The sequence below is a fragment of the Galeopterus variegatus genome, unplaced genomic scaffold (genome assembly GCF_000696425.1).
Source record: "Galeopterus variegatus unplaced genomic scaffold, G_variegatus-3.0.2 Scaffold15, whole genome shotgun sequence".
Classification (NCBI taxonomy): domain Eukaryota; kingdom Metazoa; phylum Chordata; class Mammalia; order Dermoptera; family Cynocephalidae; genus Galeopterus; species Galeopterus variegatus.
The window spans coordinates 203,136-216,545 of NW_007726126.1; the positions used below are offsets into that span (position 1 = coordinate 203,136).

General features: G+C 39.5%; 1 protein-coding gene across 1 annotated transcript in view; it reads left to right on the top strand.

Moving 5' to 3' along the window:
- Positions 1 to 104: 104 nt before the first annotated feature.
- AQP11 (aquaporin 11) overlaps positions 105 to 13,410 on the top strand; it is a 15,218-nt gene continuing 1,912 nt past the window's right edge. Inside the window, exons 1-2 of the mRNA XM_008565912.1 lie at positions 105 to 993; positions 10,583 to 10,699. Coding sequence (XP_008564134.1) covers positions 378 to 993; positions 10,583 to 10,699 — 733 coding nt within the window. The 5' untranslated portion in view covers positions 105 to 377. The remainder of the gene's footprint in view (positions 994 to 10,582; positions 10,700 to 13,410) is intronic.

The following is a 13,410-nucleotide window of genomic DNA, read 5'->3' on the forward strand; positions in this document are numbered from 1 at the left end:
CCCCCCTCGCACGGGCGCTCTGGTCGCAGCGCGCGTGCGCAGTGACCGCGGGGCGTCCGCGCCCAGGCCCTAAGGGAGGCGACGGAGGGCGTGGGCGTCACCATCTCGGCTGACCGTTGGCCCCCGAGCCGGTGCCCCAGCAGCGCCCTCCTCGCCGCCCCTCGCCTCCCCGCCTCCCCGGCTCTAGTCCCAACACCCTAAGCAGAGCCGGGGAGGGGGAGGAGTCCTCCAGTGCGACGCCCCCGGGCCTCCGGCTGCCCCGACTTGGCCCGCCCCAGGGGCGTGAGGAGGGGCGGGGCTGCGGACTCTGGACTCTGGCCCTTAGACCGCCTCCTGCCGAGCCCGAGCCCGCAGTGTGAGCCGGCGGCGAGGGAGCCATGGCGCTGCTGGGGCTCTGGCCCGAGGTGCAAGACACCTGCACCTCGCTGGGGCTAATGCTGTCGACCGTGCTGTTCGTGGGGCTGGCCCGCGTGATCGTTCGACAGCAGCTGCACAGGCCCATGGCCCATGCCTTCGTCTTGGAGTTTCTAGCCACCTTCCAGCTCTGTTGCTGCACCCATGAGTTGCAACTGCTGAGCGAGCAAGACCCCGCGCACCCCACCTGGACGCTGACGCTAATCTACTTCTTCTCGTTGGTGCATGGCCTGACTTTGGTGGGCACCTCCAGCAACCCGTGCGGCGTCATGATGCAGATGATGCTGGGGGGAATGTCCCCCGAGATGGGTGCGATGAGGCTGTTGGCTCAGTTGATTAGTGCCATATGCAGCAGGTATTGCATAGGCGCCCTGTGGAGCCTGGGTCTGACCAAATATCACGTCAGAGAGAGGACCTTCGCTTGCAAGAATCCCATCCATGTCGACTTGCCCAAAGCGGTAATCACAGAGGCTATCTGCTCCTTTATCTTCCACAGCGCTCTGCTGCACTTCCAGGAGGTCCGAACCAAGCTTCGTATCCACCTGCTGGCTGCACTCATCACCTTTTTGGTCTATGCAGGTTTGTCATTCCCACAAAACACTTGGCACGTCCAGAGCCTCAATGACCCGAGGCTCTAAATTCCTTACCAAGATACATTTGAAACCCCTATACCGCTGTGATGTAAATATCCCAGTTATTCTAACCATTTTACAGCCTATTCTTAACCAATAGGGCTGACATATAGATCCTTCACTCAGGGCTTTTTTGAACACCCAGAGAAATGAGCCACTTCTGTGCTGAAACTGAGATCCTGTGAAATATTGCCAAGGGTTTATATATTCTACAAAGGGATTGTTTTAACGGTAGAGAGGAAAGATAACTTACTACCTCTTTCTCCATGCCAAGGTGGTATAGATCCTTTCTGATACTGTCACTGAAAAATGATCCTGGGTTTTAAAAGTTTCTTGCAATTTAAAGCACAAAGCACGTGATCGGTTAGTAGTAAGAGTGGAGAGTGGAAATTCTGTAGTTCTGTTACTTAGTTCTCTCTTTATAAATTACTTAAAGGCACTTCTTATTTCCTTAATAATTCATTTTGAGTTATAAATGAACTTCTAAGTGGCCATTCAAGAAAGATATGATTTTAAACGAAAACTTGCTTGAAATTAAAGATGCTTTTTAAAAACAATAACTCTCAAGAAAGCTGTTGGTTTCTTTTAAACCATTTGTTTACCTTGACAGGTCTCAGATGCAGTGGATAATCTAGATATTCTAAATGGGCAAGGAAATCCCAAAAATGAGTGTTTAATGATAAAATGTGTCATTTTAAATGATTACAACAAAATATCTTTATTGGGACTATAGCTAAATTATAAAACATTTGGAGGCGGGGATATGACAAAGAAAATTTGTAGTAATAGTTTATCTTCTGCCCATTAAAAGTGAATTTATGAATTGAAGTAAACCTCAAAATAAGGACTCCTAAACACATGCTTGACTTCTTAGGGTAAAAATTAAAGACTTCCTAATCCATTTTCCCTTCTTTGAATCTAGTACCACTTTTTAGTAGACACACATGTAAATAAGTGGTATAGGAGAGAGGGAGGGGCACATGCATATTTGAGGAATTGATAAGTAGTTGCTTATCTATTAAAGTTGTGGGTTTTGGCTAAAGCAGAAACATACCCCGAATTGAAGAGAATTGTCCCTGGCAAAAAGTTGTGCCACAGTTTAGCTCTGTATTTTTACAGTTAAAAGCAGTAAAAATTTAAAAGATTTTTATTTTTTATTTTTTATTTTTATTTTTTATTTTTTTTGTCTTTTTTTTCATGTCCGGCAATGGATCGCAACCCTCAGTGTCGCGCCCGTACCGGACCGGGACCGGCAACGGGATCACAACCCTTGGTGTTGCTCCCACACCTCGCTCAGCCAGTGAGCGAGAACCGGTCTGTATGTGGGATCCGAACCCTCGGCGGGAGCCCCACCACACTCTCAAGCGGCGCACTGTAGCAGTGTGCCACCGGGCCGGCCCACCAATTTTATTTTATTTTATTTTTTCCTTTTTGTCTTTTTTCGTGACTAGCAACGGATCGCAACCCTCGGTGTTGCACCCGCACCTCGCTCAGCCAGTGAGCGGCCGGTCTGTATGTGGGATCCGAACCCTCGGCGGGAGTGCCGCCGTAAAAGATTTTTAAATTAGTAAAACGTTAGCTAAAGTTGGAGCTTTCCGTACCTGTGTACTTCTTCCCTCTCGATTATCCTTAAGTTGTTATTCTTCCTGTCTGCTTTTATACTTTTAATACATATTTATAATTCCATAAATAATACTGTATATAATATTAGCCTTCCCTATTTTATGTGACAAAGATTTCGAGAGAAGGAAGATAATATTTGAAGTTATAGGTAAATATAAGGAAAATTATGGGAAAGAATCTATAAAATATCAATTTAAGGGATCCAGAACGTTGCTTTTTTTCTTGAAATGAGGGTACTAATTGAGGGGGGAGGGATAGAGTGCAAAGGGATCTTTAGAGCGGTGGTTCTCAACATTCCCTCTGCATTAGAATCACCAGGGGAGTTTTTTAAACATATTCATTCTGGGCACAGAGATTAAAATTTAATTGCTCTGGGAAGTGGCCTAGGCAGTGGTACATTTTAAAGTTCCCCAGGTGATCCCATTATGAAACCAAGTCTGAGAACCACTGCTTTAGGAGTGCTTTAGGAGTCCAATTTGGTAGCCATTAGCTGCATGTGGTTATTTAGATTTAAATTAACTAAAATTAAAGATTCAGTTCCTCATTCGCAGCAACCACATTTCAAGTGCTCAGTAGTCAAGTTGTACTATAGCTAGTGGCTACAGTTCTGGACAGTGCAGGAGACCGTTTACAGGGGTAAAACCAAACAGACAATCATTGATTACTACTAGTTACAGAAATTCATAATTATTATGATCTTCCTTTTCATTTTCTGCCAGTATGTGGGAGATAAGAATATTCACTGGGCATCTGTAACAGCCAAGCATTTTACTAGGAAATTTATATGTTTATCTTAGTTAATCCTTACAACTCACTGATGAAAATATTATTCCCATTTTAAGTAAAGCGAGTGAGGTTCAGAAAAGTGAAATGACTTGTCTAAGTTTACACACCTAGAATGTGCTGGAACCATGGTTCAAACTAACACTAAAGCTCATTCTCATTTCATTATGAGCATTTCTACAGTGTGCTCTTCAAAAGTTACAAAAGCATACACAATTGAATACTATACAGCCATAGAAAGGAATGAAGTTCTGATACATACTACAGCATGGATGAACCTTACAAACATTATGCTAAGTGAAATAAGCCAGACAAAAAAAGAACAAATATTGTATAACTCCACTTATATGAAATATCTAGAACAGACAAATACATGGAGTCAGAAAGTAGAATAGAGGTTACCAGGGACTGAGGGTGGAACGAGGAATGGGAACTTAACATTTAATGGGTATAGAGGTTCTGTCTGGGGTGGTGGAAAACTTTTGGAAATAGCACTGATGGTAGAATGGCATTGTGAATGTAACACCAATGAATTATACACTAAAAATGGCTGTACTTTATGTTATATATATTTTACTACAATTAAAACAAATTTTGGGCCGGCCCCGTGGCTCACCCGGGAGAGTGTGGCACTGGTAGCGCTGAGGCCACGGGTCCAGATCCTATAGAGGGATGGCCAGTGAGCCCACTGGCTGAGCGTGGTGCAGACAACACCGTGCCGAGGGTAGCGATCCCCTTACCGGTCCAAAAAAAAAATTTTAAGTTTCAAAAGGATTCTTTTAGGGCTGGCCCGTGGCTCACCTGGGAGAGTGTGGTACTGATAACACCAAGGCCGCCGGTTCGGATCCCTATATAGGGATGGCCGGCTAGCTCACTTGGGAGAGTGTGGTGCTGACAACACCAAGTCAAGGGTTAAGATCCCCTTACTGGTCATCTATTAAAAAAAAAAAAACTGAAAAAAAACTCCAAAAGGATTCTGTTGCCAAATAAGTTTGGCAAACACTGGATTAAACAGATTTTCTAATTTTAAAACCTCACAGAGCCTTTACTGTGCTACTGTATATTATGAAACTCCAAGAGGAGTTTCAAACTTATGAGATCCTTTTGTCTAGGAGTGTGTAGCAGAAGAGATAACTTAATACTTTTTATTAAGTTAATGACAGGGACACTATTACAAGAATAGTGAAATAATGAGTAGAAGATTAATTATAAACGTGCTATTAGGAAGAGGAGTTGAAACTCTGATAATAAAGTTTTTAAGTTTTATGCAATTACCAGGCTCTACCATCTTAACAAGCTCTGTTTTGGGGCAGGATATGTTGACTCAGTACAAACAAACAAACCCAAAAAAGAATAATTAACCTTATATTAACTTTATCAACTAATACATTACTAGCACTACTTGTAATAGTATTTGAGAAATGTGCACTAAGCCACGTTACTCCCGATTATTTCCTATGGATACTTCATAACTTTGGAACAGAGTTGTTCCACCAAATAGAATGGACTGTCTTGGAACTAGTTGAGTTTCTGTCCTATCAGGCAGAGATGAGACTTTTGTAGGAGGGATATAAGAATGGATCGAGAAAGAGAGGCAGGGGAAGAGTTGGCTAATTCAGGCATCAATACAAGTTATTTTGGTATGTCTTCTTTAAACTTCTAAGATATTACAAATACAAGTTTGACAAAGTTGCATGGTGGGAGATTAATCACTTGCACTTTGAGGGCACTCAGAAGTCACCAACACGGGTCACATCAAAATAACTGATTATGTATTTTAAGATTACCGAACATAATTGCTCAGCAACATGGCCAGTGACCAAGTGTCTGATTGTGCATTTGTTGATTTAGCACCTTGAATTTTGATGTGCAGACGGGGGCCACTGATGTCATTACCACTTATCATGTATTTATTGGCTTCCCTAGTCAAGTTTTAAAAAAAACAACCATCTGTGGTTTATTAACATATTAAAATAAACTATTAATGTAAATTTTAAGCAAATCTTCCTTAATTTGGCTTTTGGGAGAATTTGGTTCAATGAACAGAGTTAGAGAGAACTGCATCATTTTTTATGCATAATTAGATATTGAAAAAAGCTGTTATTTTACACCTCTAAGTTGTCTTCATTACTGCACCCTGTTCATTTACTTTGTAGAATTGTAAATTATACTGTTTTCTGACATAATGCCTGTCTTCCTCTACTGGATGATAAGCTTTGAGTATAGAGACCAAGTTTGTTTTATTCATCATGACATAACCAGGACTTAGCATGGTATCAGTTGGTACAAAGAACAGTATTTTTAGAAGAAGTGAATGAACTAGCAATAAATATTCTATTTATTTTAAAAAACTGCACAGAAGGAAATAACACATATCTGGGTATCCCATATTTTAAGTCTAAGGGTTTCCAAAATAAGTCTAATAAATTGAAGAAATTGTATATTTCTACTTCATCCCATTACTCCATTCAGGAGTTTTTGGTATCATTCTAAATCATGAATATAGGTAAGATTATCTGTCAAAAGAGAAGCAAACTAAGTCCTTGACATATGATCTCTTTTAATACAACTACCATATGAAATAGATGCTATCACCAATTCACAAATGAAAAACAGCTTCAACCAAAGGTCAAACTTTTTTCGACTATGCCAGTATAATATAGTGGTTAAGAGCACAGGTTTGCAGTTGAACTGTGTGCCCTGAGGCTAGATACTTAATTGAGGCCTCAGTTTCTTCATCTTTAAAATGCAGAATACTATTATCTCATAAGACTAATATGAGGAACAGTATTGCAAGTTCCTAGCAGAGCACCTGGCAAATACTAAGTGCTTGGGAAATACTATTATTTCACCCTACTAATTTCCCATAGGCTTCCAGTATAAATTAATCATTTTTGCATAATTGCTATTTTTGTTATTGTTCACAACTCCTTTTGAGATAAGTTCAGGAAAATGTAAGTTGTAACTTTTATGTAGAAATTAGTATAAAAGTTCAGCTTTTTGTACAAATCCCTAGGTGTTTCTCTGCAACATATGGGAACAGCCTAATGCCATTCTTCCGGGTCTGTAATAACTAATTTAAAAACAGCTAGATAGCTAGCTTAGTCACATTAGCATATCAACATAATATAAACGAGCAACAAAAAGTGGAGTGTTTGGAGATGCAAACTTTGAAAGTATATGCCCAGCACTGTCCAGGGAGTAAAGATTGAATCTGGGGAAAACAAGCAGTGTTGGCATTAGAGAGGTATTTTCAACTCTGGACAATGACATTTTATCTGACCTCACTGTGATCTGATAACTATGCTTTTGCTTTGATTACATGCTCACCAAGTAACTTCTGGTGATGGACTTGGCTTTCCAGGGGGCACTTACCAGGAAATGGGTGTCCTGGAGAGGGAAGACAAATATGCTGGTTACTGGGAAGGGCTAGCTTCCACTATACATAAGTTAAGTAGACCTTCTGACTTATACCTGAGTCTTATGTGATTTTAACTGGTATCTTTCTGTCACAGAGAATTGGATTCCCTTTAGGAATACTGAGAAACATTAGTGGCTAGAATTGCCAGATTTGGGGTTTAGCCTTTGCCTCCAGTAAGTTCACCAACTTTACGCTGTCCTCTAAGACTGTTGGCAGTCAGCCAGCTGGATCTCCCCAGCGATACCTCTTCTTCAATATGCACTATTATGTTGCCTCCCTTTCAAATGTCAATGAATAATAACGGTTTTTTAAGCCATTTTCTGATAGTTCTGTGCTTGATGGTTCTTTTTAAAATAATTCATGCTTAATTACACAATACATGAGTATGTTCTCTTTGTAAAAAATCTGAAACACTAACGTGCTTTTTGACTGCCATCCTATGATGTCGTAAGCCTCATTCCTTGCTTAGCCTTCCCACCAGGGTAGTCCTTCTTGTGTGTGATGTGTGTATGTCTTTCCAAACTTTTTTTTTTTTTTTTAAAGATGACCGGTAAGGGGATCTTAACCTTTGACTTGGTGTTTCAGCACCACGCTCTCCCAACTGAGCCACGGGCCGGCCCCTTTCCAAACTCATTTTATGTGCACTTATTATACATACAGATAAGACCCTGTAGAAACTATATAAACTATCATGTGTATGTTAATATAAAAAGTATCATACCTTACTCAGAAGGCTTATTTCTGATAGCTGAAAACTGGAAAGAGCTCCTTGTATGTCCTCTAAGGAGTGAACAAACAGTTGGGGTAGTTGTGGAAATGGAGAGAAGTGTTTGGAGACACATACTGGAGGAAGAATGGGTAGGACTTGGTCATGGGTCATTTATGACATGGGGAGATACGGGATGAGAAAATAGTTTGCTTTTTTTTGGTGGTAGCTGTTCAATGATATATCTTTTTTTTTTTTCCTTTTTGTCTTTTTTCGTGACCAGCAACGGATCACAACCCTCAGTGTTGCTCCCGCACCTCGCTCAGCGAGTGAGCGGCCAGTCTGTATGTGGGATCCGAACCCTCGGCGGGAGCGCCGCCACACTTCCCAAGCAGCGCACTGTAGCAGTGCGCCACCGGGCCGGCCCTCAATGATATATCTTGAAGATCTCTCTAGGTTAGCAGAGATTTCTCTCATTTCAAAAAGTATTTTTTTTTTATATTCCAAAGTAATAATAAACTTGTTTATTTAGCTATTTTCCTATGAATGGACATTTAGGTTTATCCCAGTTCTTTGCTACTATAAATTACCTTGTATGTGTCTTCTTGTATACAAATAATGGTGTTTCTCAAGGATAGTGGTTCTTAACTGGGGACGATTCACCCCACCCCCCTGGACATTTGGCAAAGCCTGGAGACATTTTTGGTTATTACAATGTGGCAAGAGGGGTGTGCTAATGACATCTAGAGGGTAGAGGTCAGGAATGCTGCTATACGGGCTACAGTGCACAGGACAGTCTCCCACAACAAAGAATTATCCAGGAAAACACCAAAGCCAGTGCCATGTTTTGGGCTTTTGTTAACAAAGAACCCATGCCTAAAAAGGATTTCTGTATCAGTTAACTATTGCTATGTAACAAACCATCCCCAAATGTAAAATATCAATTTATTATTTTTCATGACTCTTATGGGTTAGATGGGCAATTCCTCTGAGATCATTCATGCACCTGCATTCAGGGGACAGTGAAGGGGCTGGAAAAGCCAGGGTCACTTATAAGTCTGGCAGTTGGTGCTGTCATGCCTTGGCTCTCCATGTGGGCTCTCAGCCTCCAGCAGCCTGGACCAGCTTACTTATATGGTCAGGGCATTGTCCCAAGAGAGCAAAACCTGGAAGTGAATAGGTTTATTGAGACCTGAACTTAGAATTCACACAGCGTCACTCCTGCCACTTCAGAATTCACCTAATGCTACTTTTGCTGCATTTTGTCAACCCATCACAAAGCAAGCCCATATTCAAGTGAGGGGAAGTAGATTCTACCTCTTGCTGGGAAAAGCAGTTTCCACCAAGTCTCACTGAGCATAATTGGTGATGTGAGGATTAGACAATAAGGCAAGTGAAGTAGTTTGAGTTTTAGGATGGTATAAGACTGACTGATAGTGTTCCTATCAGACCTGATGGCAAGTCTTTAGGTCTTTAGTACACCATAGCAAGTACACCGAAGTAAACTGATGACAGCAATGGTTCAGTCTACTTTTACTAAAGTGCCTTTAAAAAGTTACAGGTTACTTATATTATCATAGCTCGTTACATTATAAAGTGTGTATCTTTATTTTTCTGCACATAGTGTCTAGTACAGAGGAACTCAACTTTTTGTGGAATTGAACTGAAATGACCAGCAGCCAGACAATTCTGTTGATCCTTGGTAGTTGCAGGTATAACGTTCCAGGATTTGACTATTCAAGAATGATCCTAAAGGTCCATGATGTGATGATACTTATAATTGCTAAGCCATGAATATGAATCATGTTGTAAGGCTGGTATGCTAGAAAAATGTCTTGACTTCTCGAGTGAACTTAGTTCATTGCTCAGTATCTTCATCTTAACACTGCTTCACTGCTCTCAGCCTATCTGGTTTGAAATCTCAATAGTGATATCTTATGAAAGGAACACTTAATTTCCAGTTTTACATTACTGCATTTTATGCAGACAACACGCTATAATGGTGTATATCAATATAAAACTTTGAAGATCTCGTGATGTATCTCTGTGGGCTGAGTAAAGAGGCCAATGTGTGTGCTTAAGCTTCCACTTGGAAAAATTGCCAGACTGTCACTGTCTTACGGATGCTCTTAGCATGTGGCTTGGAAAACTAAGCCACAGCTCTGGTGAGTACTGTTGGACAGGTATCCAGCCTCCTCTGCCTTTCCTTACTTGCTGTGTGGCCAGAACTATAAACTCCTAAGCCCCATGTCAGAGAGATCCCCTGTGTGCAGAGCTGGAACATGAATCCTGACAAGTGGTTGACAGTTAAAATTTGTGCTTGTCTTTTATGACTACTCAGAGTCATATTTTTTTACAGTTTTATTTTATTTTTTTCATACTGGCCAGTATGGGGATCTGTGGACCCTTGATCTTGGTGTTACACTTAAAAAAAATTTTTGTAACCACTTTATTGAAATATAAATTACATACAATTTAATTTACAATCACTTCTTAAGGGCTCCATTGACAAGTAAAAATGGAACCAGCGATAATGCTTTGGTCCATTTTACTTTTTGTTTTCAATTTAAATTTAGTAATTTTGTTTCAAAGGTACGCTTATGCCCAAGATGATCCTGGGTTACTGTATCCATTTTAACTGTATTTTCATTTTACTATTTTTTATTATTCATTCATTTAAATTGATTAATCTTAAGGGCAAACAAATCTCCCATTTTATAAAACTGTAGGAATAACAGAATACATTAACTTTCAATGTACATTTTATAGAATATAGGAAAAGCACTGGGTTTTAAACACTTTATGTCCTTTTTTGTGTGTACCTAGCACATTATAGTCTATAATCTATTATTGTACTCTATAATGTGCCAGTTAATTCTGCAAAGATAATAGAATAAGAATACTTAAATATCTAAAATAAAAGTCACATTTAGTAACCCATTTATTTCCAGTTATAAGAAAATATAAATTCTTAGGAATCACTCTGCTTAAAATGTATTACAGGAGGAAGCCTAACAGGAGCTGTATTTAATCCAGCTTTGGCACTTTCACTACATTTCACGTGTTTTGATGAAGCATTCCATCACTTTTTTATAGTATATTGGCTGGCTCCTTCTTTAGGTAAGCATATTTTTACTTAGTATGTCTGAAATATTGGGATATCTTAAAATATGATATGGAATGTCACTGTAACATGTCAATTTCCAAAGGCAGAGTAGGCACAAAAAAGAAAATGAAAAAGGTAGTTAACATGGCTGAAATAACATTTTTATTTTGTGCAATATCCTTTAAAACTGACTTTATTTTCAAAGAAACAAAATTATCTAGTTAAAAGTAGTCAGCTTCAGGTATAATATTTCTTTAAGAAACCCTGAAATTCTGAGTGTTTACTTCCATTCAAAAATAATCTTTTTTTTCTAAAGGAATTTGTTTTTTCACATTGGTGAGCTCCAGATAAAATACCATTTAGTTCATTTGACTTGTTTTGCAGAACAGCATCTCATGAAATAATGAATACCTATAATAAATGTAGCTTTAAAATTATCCACAGGTTCCATTCCTATTATTTCTATCTGGATCAGACATATAAAACTTTTATAAAGATGGGCCAAATAACACAGAAAAATTATACAATAACTCTAATTGTGATGCATTTCTATATAAGATACCAGCATTTCTTGATTTGGTTTAGTATCTGTCTTAAGCCTGGTTATAACTCTTAATTAAATGAATAATGAGGATGCCTGACTCTCTATTAATCCACCCTTCTTTTTATCTAGTTAGCATATTCTATTTCTTTTTGTTCATTTCCTGTTTTTTTTTTTTTTTTTTTTGTCTTTTTCCGTGTCCGGCAACGGATCGCAACCCTCAGTGTTGCCCCCGTACCGGACCGGGGACCGGCAACGGGATTGCAACCCTCGGTGTTGCTCCCGCGCCTCGCTCAGCCAGTGAGCGGGAACCGGTCTGTATGTGGGATCCGAACCCTCAGGCGGGAGCGCCGCCGCGCTTCCCAAGCGGCGCACTTATCCAGTGCACCACCGGGCCGGCCCCTCATTTCCTGTTTTTTTAAAAGAGGCACATATATAGAAGGGAACATGGGCACAAGTTTAAATAACCATCACACTTTATTCCTCCCATTCTTTTATCTCACATTTAGTATCTGTGAGGGTTCTTCAGAAAGTTCATGGAAAAATGGAATTAAAAGATAATACAAATCTTTCCATGAACTTTTTGAAGTACCCTTGTATTACGCTTAATAATATCTATAGTCCTAAACATGCGGAATATCAGAGAAAACCTGCACGTTAAAATGCTAGTACAGCAATAGCTTTTTTCATTTCTACAGATTACAATAACTTCTTTAAAGAAAAATGTTCTCTATTTTTGATTTTTAAGAAGTTAAAGAAATTAAAAAGGTTACTAATTGGGTAGGTCTACTGGTAGTTTTTATATGAAAAATTCCCCAAATGTCTTATTTAAAACCAACATATATTATTAACATTATTTATTTGTTAATGTGATCCAACTACAATTTTAACAGTAGGCCCATGACGCTAAGGAATTATTTCATCCATTACTTGAAAGAACATTAAGAAGTAGGTCTTTCCATTTGATCCCTGTACTAGCCAGCTGCCAAAAAAAAAAGGTCTTTCCAGAATTTTAAAAGAAAAAAAATCTGAAGTAATGATATTCTCTGTAAAAGGACTTTGATTATTTCTTAAAACAAGTTTTCCTGCCCAAAGCACTTAATGACTTCTTCCTCCAAGAACATACTAGAAAGAGTCTCATGATAGGTTAAAAAGGAACAATAAATCTTCCACATTTACAGTCCAGAGAGTGGTAGGGTGGGAAAAGGGACTATATTCTCTTCATGTTAATGTAGTCCAAACAGGAAGACAACGAAGTACTTGTGGCTATTACCAAAACACTTTTTTTTTTCCTTTTTGTCTTTTTTCATGACCGGTAACGGGATCGCAACCCTCAGTGTCGCGCCTGTACCGCAACCGGCAACGGGATCACAACCCTTGGTGTCGTGCCCGCACCGCGCTCAATCAGTGAGCGGACCGGTCTCTATATGGGATCCGAACCCTCGGCAGGAGCGCCGCCACGCTCCCAAACACTGCACTCTACCGAGTGCGCCACCGGGCCGGCCCACCAAAACACTTTAAAGAACCACTTATCCCAAAATAATCCAAACACCCAGACAAAAAACAAATATACTTTTATTCATTGCTTTGCTTCCATTGCTAACTTGCCATTGAATTTTGTCATATATTGGAGTTGCATTCTCACTGGCAAAAAATGGCTCCAAATGAGATAAAGTCACAATTAAACTCTATGAAGAATGAGAAAAATAATAAATTATAATTATAATAATATATGAGTCATTCAAAGAGTTAAAAGAAGTAAAAAAAAAAAAAAAACCTCCCCAAAAAACAAAACCTAACTGCCAAAGCTACCTTAGACAATTCCATGGGAGTGAGACTGAGAAAAGAGTAATCCCAAAATATCTATTGTCTTTCCCTTCTTGACCAAGCAGGGAGCAAACATTCTTGGGAGTCACAGTTCTTATTCTCTTTCTTGTTTCTCACTATAGAAGAATAATTACAATTCCTCTAATGGCCCCTGCCATCTTCTCAAACTAAAAATATTAGAAATGTGACTATAAGAAATGTATACAGGGCCAAGTTAGTTCAGTTGGTTAGAGTGTGATAGATCCCTGTACTGACTGGCCAACTACCCCCCCCCCCAAAAAAAAAAAAAAATATATATATATAAATAAAGAGAGAGAGAGGGAGAGGGGGAGAGAGAGAGAGAGAGAGAGAGAGAGA